This window comes from Phalaenopsis equestris, unplaced genomic scaffold (assembly GCF_001263595.1).
Source record: "Phalaenopsis equestris unplaced genomic scaffold, ASM126359v1 Scaffold000240, whole genome shotgun sequence".
In the NCBI taxonomy this organism is placed as follows: Eukaryota; Viridiplantae; Streptophyta; class Magnoliopsida; order Asparagales; family Orchidaceae; genus Phalaenopsis; species Phalaenopsis equestris.
This window is the reverse complement of record NW_018164682.1, coordinates 1,948,605-1,969,985: the sequence shown is the minus strand read 5'-3', so window position 1 is coordinate 1,969,985 and position 21,381 is coordinate 1,948,605. Positions and strand designations below refer to the sequence as shown.

The following is a 21,381-nucleotide window of genomic DNA, read 5'->3' as shown; positions in this document are numbered from 1 at the left end:
TTATTATTATTATTAATTTATTATATATTATAATTTATAAAATTTAATTTTTTAAAATATCATAAAATTTTTATATATAGTTATTTTAAATTATTTTATATTTCGAACAATAACGATTCGAAAATGAACGAATGCATCGTTGTTCGTGTTTGGTTCGTTTAACTAACTGAACGAAAAAAAAAAATATTTGTGTTCGTCTCGCTTAGTTATCGAACTATCGAACACAAACTCATTGACGAACCGAACACGAACTGATAACGAACAACGAGCTTTTTTGACAGCCCTATGTACGGGCACTAAATAAAATGGTGGTTGAGAGAAAAAACTGACACCTTCTCGAAGTGACTCACTCAATTATGTTTCAATCTAATGTCTTGAAAAAATTTTGAAATGATGTGTACAACCACCTATCTCATTAATAGAGCCCACAAAAATTCAAGCTTCAAAACCCCATTAATCATTTTGAAGTCATGTTTATCTTCCAATAAGTACTTCACCATTCTTGAACCCAATTTTTTTAGGCACACAGCCTTTTTTCGGAACAATGCCCATAATCATAGTAAGTTTGATCCTAGGTTTATAAAAAATGTCTTCCGCGGATATTTTGCCACTCAAAAAGGCTATCAGCGTCTTGATTATACCATAAATAAATTCTATGTGAGTACCGATGTCTTCTTCTTTGAAAGTGTTCTATATTTCCCTATCACTACCCCAAGCAAGGGGAGCTTGATTTCTTGGACACTTCCTTATTCAACCCCGATGGATATTTCTCTAACCACAATATCTAAGGAGCCCTCTCCCTATAGATCTGTCACCTACCAAATAACTTTAACATCCTCCCATCCTTCATCTTTATACTCGATGCATGTGCATCGATGTTCCTACTTTGGAGCCCTCTACTTATGTACAGGATTTGGAATCCAGTTTGAGTGACATCCCTAGAACTATCCCCAATTCAAATGAGGGGATGAGTTCTCCTATTCAAATATCTAATTATGCAAGCTCTCTTTATTCTATGAAAAATTATATTTATTTCCACAGTATATCACTGACCTTCAAAGTATTTGCTAATGCCCTTACGAATCATCATCTCACATTCACTATTAAAACAACATTAGCCGACCCCTCCTGAAAAACTGAAGTAAAGAAGGAGATGAATGTCCTTCAGAGGAATCATACATGAGATGTTGTGGATCTTCATCCTTGTAAGAAAGCAATGGGGTGTCATTGGACATTTAGCACCAAGTTCAACTCTGATGGATCATTTGAATGCAATAAGACACATTAGTCGTAAAGGCTACTCACAAACATATGAAGTTGATTATTAGGGGGCATTGCTTAAGTGGCTAAATTAAACACTATTTGGGTCCTACTTTCTCTTGTTATAAATTTGGATTGGCCCTTGCTCCGAATTGGATGTCAATAATGCCTTCCTAAATAAGGATCTGACAAATGAGGTGTACATGTGTCTTCCTCAATGCTTTGACTCTACTTTCGCCAGGAGATAAGTGTGTCGATTGCGGAAGTCCCTTTACATATTGAAGCAATCCTCATAGATCTGGTTTGACAACAAAAAGGTGGTAATGATTCATGATTTTACTCAACCCCAATCAGACCATACTCTCTTCTTTCGACATTCTTTCAGTGGCCAAATTGTTGTCCTTATCATTTATGTTGAAGATATTGTGCTCGTAAGTGATGATCTACCGACAGTGGAGTCTCTGAAAGAGATTCTTGCTACTTCATTTGAATTGAACTTGGCTCTGATACTTCTTAGACATGGAAGTTGCTCAATCATCTCACGGCATTTGTTTGTCTCAACGCAAATATGTGTTTAATCTATTAACACAGAATAATCTCTCCTTTGCAGACTAGTTGTTATCCCAATGGATTTAAATGGGAAATTAGCTGATGTTCCCAATGTGGTTTCACCCACTACCACTGTCTTTGTAGGGAAACTCATTTATCTCACCCATACTCACATGGACATTTACCATGCAATGGGTATTGTGAGTCAATTCATGCTTGATACTTATAAGCACCATCTTCGAACTATCTACATGATCTTTTACTACTTAAAAGGCAAACTGAGCTTGCGTTTGTTTTTCTCGTGTCATACCTCTCATTTTACTATTGTTTATACAAACGCGGATTGGGTTGAATATGTCCATGATATGCGTTCTACCTCAAGTTATTGCTCATTCGTATGAGAAAATCTTGTCACATGAAAAAGTAAAAAACAATCAGTTGTGAGCCAAATCAGTGCAGAAGCCGAGTTTTCGCTTCATATCGTTGAGTATATATGAATAAACCTCAGGTTACAAATTATGCTCTATGAATTACATATATCAATCTCTGCTCCTCTCCAATTCCGTGATAATAAAACCGCAATCAAAATTGCCCATAATCATATCCAACATAATCACACCAAGCATGTAGAGATTGACCCGCACCTTTTTAAGGAGAAGCTCCATTCAAGAAATATTTGTTTTACATTTGTCTCATCCAATTATCAATTAACAAATATCATTACCAAGAATTTTCCTCAACCGTTGTACGACTTCAAACCCAAGCTGAACAAACATCTATGCTTTAATCCGAGAGTATTAGAATTATTTGCCTAATTCTACCATAATTAATATTTAGTCTTTATTTGCTTCATTTATTTACTCATGTTTCCATATTTATGTATTTCCTAATTAATATATTTTTAAATTAATACTTTTTCTTTTATTTGACTCATAATATATATTTAAACTCCTATCAATAAAAATATGCAGATCTATCCTAAAATTAACTAGTAAATGATGAAAATTTCTCCTGTAAGATTGTTTTCATGTAGACCTTTGCAGCTATCCGCTAACAATAACACATGTAAATTAATCAGCTTCACTGACCCTTAACGTATCCACGCAACAATGAAATTTTTTAGCTAATTAAAGCATCATTTTTAGAACTCATGCAAAACCTACCATTTGCTAGATGGTCTTGTAATTTTATTTCAATTTATTATTTAGGTAGATATTACAATAATGAAGTTTTGTTTTGCGTGCAATTTCGTTGAATAATAACCTAACAAACAAAGCACAACTGTTGAGGATTCCTTGAAGAATAGAAATCCAACTGCTGTAATTGAGCATTCCTTGAAGCTTCATATAGTTCTAACCTGTCTCAATGTAAGATATAACTTGTGACTAATCAGTATTTGATTTCCCACAATTTCACATCAGCTCGGAAATTTAAAAAAAAAATGTAAACTAACAAACAAAGCGCAGCTGGATCTTCCTTAGCAATTTCTGTACCGAATCTGACCTCCACGATAGCTTCGTCTTAATAAATTGCAATGAGGCTGACATGACGCTTTGGTTGCTTTTTCTTCAATCTCCTCCTTGTGCTGCCAGCCCTGCATTTGTGTTTACCATTCAAAACATATCGGCAGTTAACAGACCAAGTTGAACCAAGTAAAAGCACAATACAACTGGAGATTGGTCTTCCAAGGTTAATTTTGTATTTAAAAATAGTGAATAAGTTAAAAAGTAGCTTTTCAAATTTACAGTTGAATACATTTTTCAGCCAATTAAATACTAATTTCAAGCACTTTTTGCTTTGAAATTTGAATGGCAACGGCATAGTTCATAGACCATGAAATTCATCTTTAGCTTTCTATGGAGTTCCATATCTTTGCTGTCATAATTTTCTAGGGAAAGTTACCTGCATATCACATAATTCTTATGTTTTTACACATCTGACAACCAAAGTTTGATATTTCTGGTTATGTAATCAATGGCTGAAAAATGTTTTCCTAAGTTTGTTAGTTTGAACAACTAGAAAATTATGTCGCTATTTTCGAGCCCATGCCTTAAATCGAATACATTGCCTATTATTGCTAAGATTGGGGTCTAGTCTTTATTAGATATATTAAATTTTCCTCTTTCTTTACTATATGCCTTTTTTCAATATGAACATAATGGCAAGGAAGATTATTTTTAGTCCCTTAATTATCTAGAAATTTTGGGCATAAAAAAGATTGTCAATGTCTTCCTAAACACAAGGCACAAAACTTCATAACTTCCTCATTCAAAATTAATCTTAATTTAATCCCATGATCATACAACACTGATCTCAATTTATCGTTGATCGATTATACAACATGGACCAGTTTCACATTACAAGGCTACTATACTGAAGAAATGTGATTCTCTGGGATTAAATTGGCTAGATACAAATAATTGAGGGACCATGTGAAAATCTAAGCCTAGTATAAGTGTGGTGCATAGTTTGTTTATGGAGATTGTGATAATAGGGACTGAGTTGATAATTTGAGGAGAAATGGAAACTATTTTGTTGAGAATAGATAGAAATGGGATGAGGAATGGAGGGGACACAACAATCACTTTTTATGTGTTTAATAACACATAAAAAAAAACACAATTATCACTTTTAAAAATAAAAATGCCTTTTCATGCATAGTTTTAAAGCACTAAATTGATCTGTATGTAAATATGAAAGAGTATGTGTGAGATATGTAAATACATAAGAATTGTGTGCGGCATGTAAATTTTCCTACTAACAATGAGATGCTTACCAGTACTGATTGAGAAAAACAACATGATCTGTAGGCACAGATTTGCCATCATCATTTCGAATCCATTTGTAGAACGCATGGGTCCTGTTCTTCAATTCCAAAACTGAATGACCATAGCTGGCCTCCCTAAAAGCAGAATACTCTGGCTGTGGCTCAAGGAACCTATCAGATTGGAAAACACAAGGAATCAAACTTGTAAGAATATAACAAATGAGAATTTATGATCACACTAAAAGGCCGTTTGGGATCACTTCCATTTTATATTTTCAGTTTTTTATTTTTATTTGTTTTATTTATGTTGTGATTTGAAATAAAACAAGTTTAGCATGTTTGATGAAGATATGATTGTTTTTTAAAACACTTAAAAAGTTATTTTAAGTGTTTTAAAAAACATGTTAATTTTAGTTTTAGAAACAAAAAATTAAAATATGTAAAAGCAAACTAAATAAATATGTTTAAAAAATTAAAAAATAAAAAATAAAATTGATCACAAACAAGCTCTAAGCTTTCTGAGGAACCTTGAAGCAAGTCCTTCTTGGTTTCCGCCGTCACCAACAGTTATGTACACAGGAGCTGATTTGTCGGGCACGGGATAGCGGTCTCCGGTTGTTATGTTGTAGTTGATATTAGAAACCCGATACTGCAAAGAAACAGATTGTAAATTGCTGGTAAATCAAAGTGCACACAATTAAACGCATTATGATATGGGTTAATAAGTAGTCATGCCAAACAAATAAAGCTTAACCCTCCACCATATTGTGCTAAATTAATTTGTTAAGGAAGAGAAAAAAGTCTCAAAATAGTTTCTCAACCATTCATATGAAGTTAATTTAAGGTTTGTTTGGGGCAGTTGCAACTTATCGAATAAGCAACTGTGAAGTTGCTTTTAGGATAAGCAATTATTAGAAAACAGTCGATATTGAAGCAAAGTGTTTGTTTGGATGATTTGTTGTGCTACAGTTTCTATGAGAAAAAAGATGATTTTGCCCGTATGTATATCTGTTTGTTGTAAGTTCACAGTTCAATGAATAATTCAATCAGATCAACCAAAATAAATTTCAAAAATTTAAAAAAAATCAAAAGTTCATTATTATACTATATCAAGCGCAATATATCACTTAACACATAATAACACGATAATAAAATTTACAATAACAACAAATAATATTATTATTACAACAAACTCCAAGAACAAGAAACCCAAAAAAGAGCACTCTGCCATCATAAACTCGAAGAACAGCAAACCCCCTTAACATGAAAACGAAAAACCAAAACTTCCAATGTAGCAAAAGCCCACAAAATCACATAAACACTCAATAGAATATAAGCTTCACAAGCTAAACCCTAAGAGCCATATGTAATCCAATGTCATTTCTTGAGAAACCAACGCAGGTTCAATTTTTCAAAGCAATTTTTTTAAAAATTTACAAATTATTTATACTAAGTTTTAGGTAAAATTATACAAAGTGATTGTTCCCATGACACAGGTGTCTCCCTCATATGGGAAAGAAAGAGGAATTTCCTGCAACCATATGCAGGCAACCCGCTTTACTTGCTTGGACTGAACTAGTCCTAGATTTTCGCTGTTGTGGAGTCGGCCAGTCCTTTTGGGTCACTCATTGTTATCCTATTATTATATTTTTGCTTTTTTCCCCTGTTTGTAATCATGTTTTAGTTTTTTTTTTTTTTTTTTTTTTAGCCGTTGGCGCCCCCGTTTCCCCTTTAAGGATTATATCCAAGGGTCGAGTGGTGCTCTAACTGTATCTCGCTCCCGAGGCGGTAATTTATCATTCCCCAACCCTTCGACATCTCTTCCCTTCGCTACCGCAGTCCTCCTTCCCTGTTACAGCCACCGGACAACCTCCCGTAGCTGTTTTCCGCAGTTCCCCTTTGCTGCCATCCCCTATAACCCACCTCCCTCTCCTCCACAGCCATTACGCCACCGCTACCACCCTCTGCAGCTACCTACCTGTTGTCCAGCCCTCCCCCTTGCCGTTTTCGGCAAACCACAGCTTTACCATCTTTCGCCGCTACCTAGCTGCTCTTCCAAACCTTTCCCTGTGCTGTCCTCACTTCCAGCCACCCAAAACCATCCCCTGTGCCGTCTTGTTGCTGGTCCAGCCGCCTGAACCACCTCCTCCACAGCCTAGCTGCTGTTCCCATCGTTGTCTTGTTGTTTCCCCGCTGTTTCCAGCTTATTTCAGTTTGCTGCCGCCCAGGAAAGCAAGCCGCCATCGTAGTGTCGCTGTCCTTGCATTCCACTCCCTTTCCTAACTTGCCGCCACCTATCAAGCCTGCTAACGGCCACCACCACCACCACACGATATCTATCATAGCAGTGTGTCGTGTTTTCGTTATTTCCTATTTCAGTTGTTTGGTTATAATTTTCAACTTTGTTCAGCAATGCTATTCGATTTTCAAGTTATTATTGGCTAACTCCGGTATCTTCCCATAATACATGTGGTGTATTCCTGTCTAAAAACATGTCCAGTAGCTCATGATTCCTCGAAAATTAAGATGATACAAAATTTTCAAAAGTACAAAAATATTTTTTATCCAAACTCTATTATAAGCTAATTCTAATCAGCTTATGTGCCATGTAATTTCTAGCTAGAAATAATTATAATAATTTTTTTACACAGGCAATTCCCGTGTATGAGAGCGGAAGCAAGATTTCCCACAACCGTAAGAGGGTGACCTGCTTTTCATGCCTAGACCGAACCGGTCCAGATTTTTTCATTGTTATGGAGTCGGTTGGTCCTCTTAGGCCACTCATTGCTATCTTATTATTATAAATTTGCTTTTGTGATATTTTAGATTTTAGATTTTTTATTATGTTTCTGTCGGGACAGCCGTCGACGTCTCATGTGTTCCCTTTTAGAGATTGTATCCAAGGATGAGTAATACTCCGGCTCTATCTCATTCTGAGGTGGTGATTACCCTCAACTTTTATTTCCTCCGCAACCTCCCTTCACTACCATCATCTCTTTTCCTCGCTGCAAGGATCCCTAGATAGCTCTCCTTGTTGTCTCCTGCAACCGCATGCCTTCCATTCCTGCCTCAGTCATCTAACATGCAGCCTGCTGCTTTCCCCCACCTCCAGCCAACCCTCCTACCTTCCACCTCCAACTTCCAGCTGCCTATCATCCACATCCCTTCTGCAGCCACCTTCGCTGACTCCTGCCTTCCCAATGCAGCTTATTTCCCACCTTCCAAGCTTTCTACTGCAGCCTCCCTGCTGCCTGCTACTGTCCCATTGCAGGTAACCCGCCACAAGCCATCTTTCAGCTCCCAGCCAATATCCCAACCTGCTACCACTCCACTCGAGTCTACTCTCCACCGTTCAGACTTCCTGCTCACCCTCCATCATCCCACTGCACCTCACTTTCCATGCCACATAACCGACTGCCACCCCAAGGAATACAACCCTAGTTGAGTTGAATATTATGTTTGTTGTTATTTCCCTTCTGTGTGTGTTGCTTGTAACCACGCCTTTTCAGTAACATCTGCTTTCTTATCGTTATTTCCTGCATCTTTTTCTTTTTCAGTATAGCAAGACAACAATGCAAAGTTACGAACAAAAAATTCAGACTTTTTTCTTTACTTAACAAAACTTTAGATAAATTAATCCCAACCTAGAATAATTGTGATTAACATATTTACGATGCAGATAATCAGTAAATCATACCTCATACATCTAGGCCAATCAATATTTTGTTGAAGTGTGTACACTATTTAAAATATACCTACTTGTGCTAAAGAAGCTTTCTCCAAATTCTTTCATTGATATCGTACCGATCTATAATTTTAATAACATTTTTTCCTTGCCTCAAGTGTTTTCACAATGCCTTCAAAGATGATATGTTCGACAGCATGAATATTGATAAAATCTTTGAAGGTGTTGTGAAAACACTCGAGGCATAGAATTGATGATGCGGTCATGAACATATTCTGCAAATTAAACAGCACCAGGGAAAAAAAAAACGAAGGATCATTTACGTACATTCCACATAATTCATATGTATTTACATATTTAACAGCTAAACTTTACTTTTTACATTTATAACACTCAAATCTTCTATATCACGTAAAAAATACCACCATTTGAACTTTTAAAAAGTGAAATACACGTTTTTACATATAAAAATTAAAGTTTAGGTGTTAGATATGCAAATATACAGGAATTGAGTGATATGCATGTAAATCTTCCAAAAAACAAAAACAAAAAAGAGCATACCGATCTTTCATAAGCATGAACGTGGCCTGCGAAAACTAAATCAACTTTGAAGTGAACAAACCAGCTCTCGAAAGCAGCACGCATGCTTTCACCTTCCATGTAATGTGCACCATTGCTGTTGTACAATGGAGCATGCATAAGAACAATCAGCCATGGAGTCTTCTCCCTGTCCACCTGATTCAGTTCCTCCCGTAACCATGACCATTGAGGAGTGTATTTTACTGGTTAAATTTACATTTCTGCACTTCAGTATTTATACTAAAAAAGAAATGTTCAATCAACATAAAGAGATGAAAGCAATTTTACCAAGAGGAAAAATAGTATAAAAGACGAGGATGCTTTGGATTTCAACGACAAGCAATTTCAAGCTGTGAGATATATTTTCGCATTCCCAACCACTTTTTGAGGATTGGAAATACACTAGTTTCATCCTCATCTCAGTCAGATATACAAAGTAAACAATGATGAAGGGAATTTAATGAATGTTACAGCATGAATGGTATCTATTATTGGAGAGAAAATGCTGTTTTTTTTTTTTAATGAAATGCTCGTTTTTTATTGTTTCTATATAAAGATTATTAAGTCTTCATCAACACAACCAAATAAACCTCGATCTGGAGCGGGTGTGGGCGGACCTTAATCATTTCTCACAGATGTCGTGGTGATCCGGGATGCAAAAAAGAGAAGATTTTTGCATGATGAAGACTGAAGTTTTTGGCCAATCTGAACCCTGTCTTTGATCTAAGGAGAACAGTTCTCCTAGCCAAGGCGAAGATACCTTGACTAAATAAGGCCATGGTTGAGATGATACACGAGGAGAGTAGCATTAGGCTACACTCTAAGCAGAGCAAACTTCCAGCTACGCGATAAGCTTTGCCTCCCTCGAGCTCAGGTATAACAGGTGGCCAAAGGGAGACTCACAAGTGCTACAACTAAGTAGGCCATCTAACCAAGGTTTTTCCTAGGCCACCTAAGGAGAGAGAGACAGGAGCACATGGACATTTTGGAGGTCGTGGTCGTCTTTGTGGTAGTAGAAGAGGTGGAAGAGGAAGATACCGAGCAAATCAGATGATAGCAGAGTATGAGGAAGAGACAGGTGTGGTATTTATTAATGAGGATTATGAGTTTCTGAAAATGAAGAAGAAGCGGAAAACAGCAAGTGATGGGGTTGAGGATACTTCTGCCTTGTCGTCATCAAGGGGGACATTGCTACATAGGCTCACTCTGATAGAGGTACTCGTGATACACATGCGCTTGTCTCTATTTTCACCCCAAGATCATCATAATGAATAGTAATTCCGGTGCATCTAGTCGTGTGACAAGTACTGCTAGAGAGTTCTCTTCCTAACTTACCTAGCAGTTCCAGAGAGCATCTAGACTATTGATGGTACAAATCATATTGTGGTTAGAAGGGTACAGTGAGGCGTACCTATTCTATGACTTTATCCAATATTTTGCATGCTTTTTCCTTCTCGGTGAACCTTTTATCCATTAGTGTTATTATTCTTCGATTAAAATACATTGTTTCCTTTGATATTCTCCTAAATTTATCTTTCAAGAGAGAAACAGGCCAGATACTTGAGACTAAAACTTAACATAGTTGACTTTGGTGCATGGATAGATAGGGGCACACTCAGCTTTGACATCCATGGTAGAGTGATTGAGCAAGAGGAACTGGGAGGAGTCTCGAGGATGTGTTGCTGCTACATCACAAATGCATGAGACACTCTTGTTTTAATTTACTGAGTTGTTTGTATATATCTTTGTATGAAAATGATAATTAACAAAAACTTGTTTGTGATACCTGTGAGTTCGACAAGCTTACTAAGAGCTCATATATCAGCTTTGGAATTACAAGTTCTTATATTTTTTATTTGATTTATTTTTATATTTGGGGTCTTGTTCTACAAGTTCAATGCATGGTTACCGATATTTTGTGACTTTTTGATATTTCAGTTTATATGTTATTTTTGTTGGCTGACTTTTTGATATTTCAGTTTATATGTTATTTTTGTTGGGTTTGGCCAGTTTTCTTTATGCATGCACTTTCTTTCCTTAATATTTTCTATAGATGTTGTTCTATTCCTTGGTTGGTCTATGATTATCACTTCCATTAATTAAATAAAATATAATTTATCAATTATATTCCCTTTCATTATTTATATTGCCTGCATATAATTTTGTTTTTGAGTTTTGTGTAAACAAAATAAATTCACATTCCTTCACACGCATTGTGTTCTCGGGCTATACCGCATTCCGAACTCAGAGTGTGCCATTTACAGTGCAAGTTAATAATTAATATATGCTCTATCAATCTTAATAATAAATCGCAATTGGTTGATAAGCAGTAACACAATTATGTGTATTTTCATTATAAATAAGTTCAATAGAACTTTAGTATTTTCCAATTTGCAATGAGATTAAGTTTTCATTTAAATATTAAAATAAATTTTAATGATTGTATCTTCAATGAGCACTAAAGAAGAAGAATTTGATTTCACTCTAATTAAAAAAAAAAATACAAAATAATACTAATGGTTATAGAAAAACAAGTGAGTAAATTACCAAATGGAGAATAACTTGACAGTACAATGATATGAGCAGATGCTCGCCTGACTGCATACCAAAGTGGGGAGTTGCTTTTGGAAGCTATATGAGGAGTTGCGTATCTGTGAAGATATGCTCTAAAAGTAGAAAATTCTCCCTGTCCATAATTTATGTATAGAAATATTAGAATAAAAAAAACTGGATATATAACATTCCAGCAAATAAGCAGTCGTAACCATTCAGAAAAAAAAGTTCAATAAAATATCCTATTGATGGGAATAAGAGCAGTTAAACATGCATATTTTTATCCTACACAACCTAAGAAAGGGAAAACTATTTTTCCTTCTAAGTTTCTAAAATTCACTCCATAAAAATGATACAGGAACATAATAGTCCATTTGATAAATAACAATTAAGTTTAGGGTCAGTTTGGCATCAATTTTCTTTTTTGTTTTCATTTTTATTTTTTATTTTTAATGCATATTTGGTTATTATAATTTTTATATATTTTTATCTTTATTTTTTAAAAATAAATCAACTTTAAAAGAAAAACACTCAAAACACCTAAAAAGTGTTTCCAAATAGTCCGCTAAGAAATAAGCAAAGCAGCTAAACAACAGAAATATTTCACATAATGCTGTAGTTCTGCAAAGTATTTCTCGTCGGACCATTCCAATTTCTATCAAAACTTAACGTAGAAGCAACAGTATGGGAGAATTTCTATTTTGATTGAAGTAAGGATCGAAGATAGATACAAGGAAGGACTAAATAAACCATATTTTTAATTCAGTACATTGCTAATCTAAATTAGTTACAGTTTGTAGGCGAAACAATAATAAAAAAAGAAAATTAACTTGTTCTTAATTCATGCGAACAACAAGCCCTGATAACCATTTCAAACAAAAAAGCAGCAAGAATGTGGTCATTATGTCTAAAATTTTTATCATTCCATTTCTTCAAACAAAACAAGATAAGCATATAAATTTAGTTATGGAAAGTGTTTCCAAAAATCAGTGGAAAAAATATGCTATAAGTTCAGCGAGGTAATAATATTGATTGTGGAAATAATCATGGATCAAATCTAAATATTGAAGTTCAAATTTAAATAAAGAAATCAAAAGAGAAAAATAAAAGAATATTAAATATTATCATATGTATCTTTGACATAAAAATTAAAAGGTTAATAAACTACTTGTGATAATATGTTAAACATTAAAATTAATTATGATTTATGTATTTAATACAAAATAATGATTAATTAAGTTAATTATGTAATCAAACTATAATAAAGAGACATGATGAAGAGAATTTAAAGTATCAAAAAGAAAATTTATAGAACTTAACTAAAATCTATAGTATAATTTATACAATATTTATTGATATAGGTATCATACTAAGGGAATCAAAATTTTAAAAATAAAATAGAAAGTTAAGTAATTACATTTTGCTTTCATAACAATTTTGTTTAATTTTATAAATTTTAAAGATTTTAGCTATCGTACATTTTGATATGTATTTAATATTGCAAGTGTGTTAATGAAAAATGTTTAATATTCACGCACAAAAAATTCTCCATATTGTAAAAATATTAATTAAAAATTATTTCATTTAAATTGTCGCAGGAGAATTTTATCTTAGATTGCGTTGCAAAAATTATAAAGGATGTGAAAATTTGAAATATATGCAAGAGTTTGAAGATGTAGTCCACCATCCTCTACTACCAACTAGGGAAGCTTGACCTCATACGAAAAATTATTATCTGCCCTCATTTCAGTGTTGGGATAGAACTGAAAAAGAATATTGACATGAATGTGGCTTTAGTGATACAAAAATAGACAATGCTCCCACAACACATGTATTATATTACAAGTCATTCAGTTCCCGTAATAAAAAGAATACAATTTATAGTCACGTAATAAATGTATTTATACTCATTGTTCATAACAAAGCAATATGTTATAAATTGCATACAAAGATTTACATGCATATTATATTCTAATTTTAGAAATACTATAATTAAACATTAAATTATTGAATAAAACACCCAAATAGTTAACAATTATTTACCCTACATGGGTGAAAGAAAGGAATATCTTTACAGCAAAAGAGTAACAAACGAATACAAGGAGGAATGGGTGGCTCATTAGTCTCGCGTACCATGGAGGTCGAACTGAGCCAAAAGGTTTAAGACAGGTTAGGGTTTGTTTTAGTAAGATTTTTTTTATTTTTAAATGTAATTATAATAAAATGTTAACATAAATTTTACGTTAATTAAAACAGAAATTTGAAACAGGAGAGTAATTAAATTTGGTGAAGGAAGAAGAAAGTTTATGACATTAATAAGATAAGTGTATAATTAAAAATTTAGTTATAGTAAATTAAATTAGTAATGAACAAGTATTAATATAAATTTTGCTGTTAATTTAAGTCAGAGAGCAGAAGTAGAAGGGTATGTAAATTGTAAACCAAGGATAGTTAGACATATCAAGCAGGTTATTTTTTATTTTTTATTTTTTTCTATTGAAGCTATTGTAATGTTTAAATATGATTGAAGTTATATCTAGTAAATATTATTTTATAAATTAATTTCATGAATCTAATTTAAGACTGTAAGTTCAAGAATTTGAAGGAATCAATTTAGAAGGTGAGTAATTATATCTCTAAATTATAGTAATATTTATTATTTCTAAATATATCTTGATTTCAGTATCATTGAGTCTTAGATTAGAATTGCCTCGTCATATTGTTTTGTATAAATCATGCATATTAACAATTATATATAAAGGGTTGCATTATAGTTTTTCTAAGAAGACGTTATATGACTACATGATATGTAGATTCCAATATAGGTACATATACTAGTTTATTTCATGACCTATTGATTAGTAAGATTGCATTTATTCATCAATATATAAGTGTAAAATGTTTCATAATAAAAGAATGAATCTTATGAAAAATGAAGTAATGTATATATTTATACTTGTATGAACATGCGAAGAGGAGAAGTTCACACCATTAATGATAATGACAGAGGACGAGAGTGTAAACATTATCCTACCACCCCATGCAATTTTGATGATTAGATCGCTAAATGTTGTGCTGACGGGAGATTATCGATCAGGAACGAGTAGACACATTTCCACCTCAGACAATCGTGTCATCGTGTCAATCAGATCACAAGCTACTGTGTCAACGAGTAATATTGCCCAGGGGTGTGGTAGGTTATGTGTTGACGATGCTCTTGAGATAGATATGAATGTTAAAAAAATGAAGTAAAATAAAGCTCATAAATTAAAAATTGTAAAGTTAAAATTAATGCATATAAAGTTTTAAATTATTTTCATTAAGCAAATGTCAAGAATACAAGAATTTATTATTATATAAATTTTTATAATAAAATATGAAAGACTGACATACATATTGTTTTATTTTTCTTAGGTTACTGTAGTTTAGAAGTGTAATTACTCCACCATGTTATCTTAGATAACTCATTACATTATTTTAATATTTTTTTCAAATTATAAACTTTTGAAAAGATGAATACCAAAGAAGATAATATTTATAGAAGACGAGATCTGAAATCGGCAACGTAAACTTCTATTTGTTAGTTAAAATATTTTCTTAAGCTGCTCTTTTAGTTAATATTGATATTAAATTGTTAGTGATAGAGTTAGAATAATATAAAATTTAATTTCATTGTCCGACTGTTTGTTCCCGCTTTGATTAACTCTAAGCCCCAGGCCGAGTCGTGACATAAAGTTCATGATGAGAATCTTGAAAAGTGTATCAAAATAATATCTCCTCAGTATGAGATTGTAAAAAAAAAGGTGAAGTGGTTTGAGCATATACAAAAATTGATAAAAAAGAACAGCAAAGTAGCAAAAGATGCCAGAATAAAGTCGTAGGTAAAATTGATGTGAAAGATGTTTGAGAGAGAAGTCGGTAAAAGGCACATTAATAGAAGCTGTGAAAAAATAGGCTAAACATGATGCCATTAAAGAAATTAGAAGCAAATCCAAGCCTCATAAATGTGTCTGTTACCAAGTCCCTACTTTAATGGAGTAAATCAAAGCACGTATGGTAGGCCATTTAAATAAAACAAGCAGCGACTCTAAACTTTATAAAGATAGATAAGGTCCTACTTGAGTGACATACCTAAAGGAAACAACACATCATCAAAGAACATTGGTTAAAAAAGGGGACATTTACATACATGCCACAATTTCTATGTATTTATGAAAATAACACCTAAACATTGCTATTTACATTTATACCACCCAAATCATTCATATCACATCAAAAATACCACCATTTTAATATTTTAAAAGTGAAATACACCTTTTCATGCATATGTTAGGCGTTAGATATGTAAATACACAAGAATTGAGTGGTATGTATGTAAATCTTCCAAAAGAAAAAGCTGTAAGGTTTGTTCTCAATATTCTTTTAGTGGTAAATATTTTAATTCAACGTTAAAAAAATAAGATTAATCATATAGATAGATTGCCTACCGCTCATTTGTCGAGCTTCCTTATTTTTCAATTCACTCAGAAATGAAACCAAATCATTTTTACCTTTATAGGAACGCAAAGATTCATGCGGTAAATTCAATTCTTAGCTGCAATTGGTAGTGTCAAAATAGTCCTGTGACTATTACATAGGGTTATTTTAGTCCCAAAATCTATAAAATTGTCAATTTAGTCTCCAAACTCTTTGAGGACTATTTTAGCCCAAATTAAAAAAATCTGGAGACTAAATTGATACTTTCATAGAGTTTGGGACTAAAATAACTCCCCACAAAGAGTGAAACTACCATTTTAACATTTTTCTCCATCAAGAATATAGAAGCTAGAAGGAACACAGATCAAAGCTTGAAGATTTACAATGAAGAGTGAAACAAGCAAATGAACTGAAGCACAAATAAAACCACTAAATTACTATAACTCGTTATCTTCATGAGAATATGTAACGAGAGATTTTAGAGAATTATTCTTTATTTCAGCGAAAATACTAGCATTTACAGTTTGTGAGAATTACCAGAAGAGGTTTGTACTCTATTTCATGATTTCCAGCAGACCAAATCCATGGCTGATATGCAACACTCCGTTCAACAAGACGGCCCCAAGAGTCCCAGCGGTTCCCATCATTATCATGATATCTATCAGCGTACGAGAGGTCACCAACAAATAAGACAGTCTGCCCTCCAGTTGTCATATAATGCTGCAGTGTTGATAGAGAATTGTACGTCTGACCCAAATCACCTATTAAATAGTTTCAAAAAAAGATAAAGATTTATCACGTTCCATGCCATTAAAAATACAAATAGGATACTGTGTGAATGCATGTCTCTTAAATTCATGTATTCAAGTCCGAACTATACAAGGTTTGCCGGGTTTAAAATTATGGATCTGCAAACATGAAAAATTACCTAGAAATGGGATAAACAGGGGTGAAGACACCCACAAGAGGGGAGGTCAACGTTCATGTTCTGGGAGTAGTAGTGCAATGTAATTTGTTCGAAATTATAACTTTATGCCACAAATTTTTTAGAAGCTTACATATAGTATTAGAAAGCACGTGCTTCAACGTCTAAAAATAATCGAGCAAATAATAATACATCAGAAAAATCAGTCAATCAAACATGAATCTTGATCCAGCTTTTGACTTCAGAACTTCAGAAAAAAATTCAGGACCAGTTGTTTCTCTGATTTCGAAAAACTTATAGAACAAAATGTTTTGACAAGACAAACCCAACAAAACTAAAAGTGATATAATCAGAAGTCCAAATGGGCTCAAATCAAATACTTAAAGGGGGTGTTTGCTTGCGAACTTCTAACAAGATTTAGGCTTGATATAATAGAAATCCGGCCAAATGAAAAAAATTGGAAGTTACGTCCAGTGCCCGGTTAAATCTAATTTTCTCTCCCTTCAGTTTCTTTTTGGATGTAAATCCGGATTTGTTAAATCCAACTATTTGATGGATTTCATTAAGTTAACTTGGGAAAAAAACAATAGCTATAAGAACCTAAAATAAAATGCCAAACACATCTAATAATTTTAACTGGATTTAACCTCAACTGAACTAAACATTATTTTGAATTTAATAGTATATGGATTTGATAAAACCGGATTTACCGGATTTACTAAATCCTATTAAACGTAAACCCTCAATGCAGCCAAAAACCGCCAAAGTATGGTTGAAAACTTAAGTTAATATTTGAAGGATCGGACTATCGTTCGATCTTGTATTAATTATAGTCAAGCTGAGTGTATCAAAGATAAGAAACCAACAAGGGGTCCAATACAAATTTAAAGGACGCCAAATTATGGAATTAAAGTGTGGTTAAAAATTCAATAAGTAAAGGGTCAAATGATCTTCGAATATTGTATAATTATAGTCAAATTGAGTCAATCAACAGAAATAATCAAAGCAGTCATAATCACTCAATTTGAAGATTATCAAGGCAATAAAATTTTGAATAAACGGTTTATTATCAAAGAAACCAATACATCTCTGATTGAATGTGATGGAACTATTGCCAAAATAATCAAAATGCCACTCTAAAAAATTATAAAAGAGCTCAGTTCTTTATATGAGAATGATCTCGACTAAAAAATAGAGAGAGCTTCAAAATCTAAAGAAATCTAGAGCTCTATCTAATACTAATGCTCAACCAACACTAGTAATTTTCATCGTCAAACCACCATCATTTGACTATCTTCATCCAACAGATGTCGCTTGATCGTCATCACCCTCTTGACGCCACATGACCATCATCTCCTGATTGCCTCCACCTGACCACTGACACTCAACCATCATCATCCGACTATAATCACACTCGATTATCGTCGACCAATCATTGTCTTCACCCTCCACTACTTCCATTGCAATCATAATATATAGAACTAATATTTTGTCATCAACTTTATAATCACATCTTCTCAATTTAAAGGGAAGAGCAATTTGTTTTACTCTTCATCACTATAGTAGATTATTTTATCCAGATCATACCACGTAAATTTTTTTTTAAAGTTAGAAATTAATGTCCCCTGTTTTTTTTCGTTTATCTATTCGCATGTGGTATCTTCATACAAAGTTAAGATTTTAAACACTTTCTCACTACTGCCCTAGATGTTCTAGTACACAGTATTGTTGACCTCATTTTTTAGGTCATTTCTTTTTCCTTAAGGTCTTAGAATCTAGCTCTAGGAGTTCCTATTGACCATCTTAGAAAACTAGAATTGAGACCCACCCTTTTAGAAATTCTAACTCATATTTTTCTTTGATGTCTAACATTTATGGCACAAGACCATCGTCTTATGAACGAGCGGTTATGGGCTATTTTGTGAAGACTCGAGGGAAAAGTTCATAATAGAATTTCAAGCCTTATGAAAACATCGTCACGACTTTTTCGTCACATACACACACCAAATGCACAAAATTCACAAAATTGCACGAGGTCGGTCTTCAATTGAGCCTAAAGGACGGGTGAAAATGCGAACTTCTCTGAATGACCACCGACGACAAATTGGACTGAGCCAACACGTCCGGAACACCAATTTCAGTAGAAAAAGACACTCATATTGCCATATTTTTTACACGAGAAAATTGGCACGCAAATCGATGAATTCGTCAAAACACTTGCAACGGTAAAACAGACCGCGTCAACGCGTCCGGAACGTCAAAATCACCTAAAAAGAACATCCATTTTGTTATGTTATGCCTCCGAATAAAAGGGGGCTGAATAAAAGGAGACAGATTAAATTTTATTTTTCAAAATATTTGGTATTTTTATAATTATATCACTAATTATGATTTAATTTAAACCCTAAATCCTATTTTCCCCTCACCCGCACACTTAACTTTCCATTTTTGACTCGTCCCGCGATTTAATCAAAGCTTGGCTCGCCCCCCTCGTGCCCTAGCTTCCGCACGCTTCTCCTCTCCCGCGATCGGTCGCACCCGAGCCCGAGATCGGAGCAATGGTCGTCGGGTGCCATGGCTCGCCGAGCCCGAGCTTCTTCTCCTTTCCTCTGTCATTCGCATTTGGGGCTCGCCTCTTCGATCTCCGCTTGACCGAGCGAGTCTCCAATCGAGGGTTTCCACCTGATCGACGCTTCTCTTCCTCGAGGCCGAGTGTTCTCCTCATTTATGGTGTCGATTCCTTTCTCTCGCTCGATTGGTAGGCTAGGGTAGCAAACGATCGAGATTCCTTTTTTCTTTTCTTTACCTTTTGGCTTCCTGAGAAATAGTTGGTGGCTGTGTGTGAAGGATTGTAAGAAGTTTTCTTTTGCTTAAAAAGGGAGAGTGTTCTTGAGAGAAGATTTTTTTAGAAGAAATTTGGCATTTACTTTCTTCCTCTTTCACGGTTAGCAAACGGATTTATTCCTTCTCTGTTGTTCGAAAAAAGTTTTCCTTCCTCTCTATCGTTCGAAGGATTTGCGGCTTAAGGAACTAGAAATCCGAGAAAAGCTTTTGCGTGAGGCTTTCAGGAGAAATTTCTGTGGTGCTTTCTCTGTGGTGCTTTCTTCACTGTGGTGCTTTCTTCAATCTTATTTTAGTGTTTTGCTTTAAGTCTACACTAAAGAAGTATTCTTCTCCTCTCTGTTTTACATCATTTCGGATGGCATGAAATATGAAAATTTATTTTGAAGCTTAAGCATGAGTATTTACTTAGATGGTGAGAAATGAAACATACATATATGGATCATCTTATGGATCACATATATGGATCATCTTTACTTTCCTTACTTGAAGCACTTGAAAGCAAGGCTAAGGTGATCTTGGAATGCATTTTTATTCCTTTATAAATACATATGGAAAAGCATGTTTGAGAGCTGTCTCTATTACGAGGGCTGTCTCTATTATTTTCGTTGCTTGAAATGTTAGAAAGTGAGAAATACATGTTGAAAATTATTTTATGAATTGGAAAAGATGTATTTGGGGCTTATGTTTCATTCCTCTTGCTGCCCCTCATCAGAGTACTTGCTGGAAATTATGTTTATGAGCTGAAAAATGTATGTGGAGCTCATGTATTACTTCTCTTGTTGCCCCTTGCTAAAATACATGCTGGAAATTATTTTATGAGTTGGAAAAATATGTTTAGAGTTCATTTCATGCTTCTCTTGTTGCCCCTTACTAGAATATATGCCGGAAATTGTTTTATGTCTATGGAAAGATATGTTTGAGGACTCATTTCATGCTTCCTATTTTGCCCCATGTATTGGACTAGGTTTGCCCTTTTCTTGGGCTCGGTTTTGACTTCATGGAATCTGATTTTTATGGTTTTGTTTGGACCTATTTAGTGAGTTTGATCTACCTGGAATACTTCTCTATTTTGCTCCCTTTTCGCTGGATTTAGTTTTCCCTTTCGTGATGGGCTCGGTTGGCCATGTTCTTGGGCTCGGTTTGGGCTCCTTTTGGTGATTTATGGGGGCTGAAATGTTTTACTGTTGGGATTATTTCTTAGGACTTGGTTTGCCCCTTGTGCTGGGCTCGGTTGGCTCTTTTCTTGGGCTCGGTTTGGGCTCCTTTTAGTGATTTATGTTGACTGAAATACTTTACTGTTTTGCTCCATTTTTGCTTGATTTGGTTTGCCTCTCGTGATGGGCTCGGTTGGCCATGTTCTTGGGCTCGGTTTGGGCTCCTTTTGGTGATTTACGGGGGCTGAAAAGTTTTACTGTTGGGATTATTTCTTAGGCATTGGTTTGCCCCTTGTGTTGGGCTCGGTTGGCTCTTTTCTTGGGCTCAGTTTGGGCTCCTTTTAGTGATTTATGTTGGCTTACATACTCTACTGTTTAGGTCATTCCTTGGGGCTCGGTTTTTCCCTTGTTGTTGGGTTCGAGTTGGCCTTGTTGAGAATATGGTTTGGTGGTTTTGTTGGTTTAATAGGCTTTGGTTTGCTGTTTGGCCGTGAGCCTCACTTGGTGTTCATAACCTTTAGGACTGTCCTCTGACTGGCTTTACCCATGAGCTAGATTTGGAGATTGGTATTGGCATAAATTTGGGAAT

The 21,381-nt window shown here is 34.3% G+C and overlaps 1 protein-coding gene across 4 annotated transcripts in view; it reads right to left on the bottom strand.

Moving 5' to 3' along the window:
• Positions 1-3,033: 3,033 nt before the first annotated feature.
• LOC110023999 (phosphoenolpyruvate phosphatase) overlaps positions 3,034-21,381 on the bottom strand; it is a 55,274-nt gene continuing 36,926 nt past the window's right edge. For all 4 annotated transcript variants that reach the window (XM_020723691.1, XM_020723694.1, XM_020723695.1 and 1 more), the window contains 6 exons: positions 16,407-16,630; positions 11,388-11,526; positions 8,823-9,043; positions 5,104-5,225; positions 4,586-4,747; positions 3,034-3,403 (listed from right to left, as the gene is read on the bottom strand). In XM_020723691.1, coding sequence (XP_020579350.1) covers positions 3,331-3,403; positions 4,586-4,747; positions 5,104-5,225; positions 8,823-9,043; positions 11,388-11,526; positions 16,407-16,630 — 941 coding nt within the window. In that variant the 3' untranslated portion in view covers positions 3,034-3,330. The remainder of the gene's footprint in view (positions 3,404-4,585; positions 4,748-5,103; positions 5,226-8,822; positions 9,044-11,387; positions 11,527-16,406; positions 16,631-21,381) is intronic.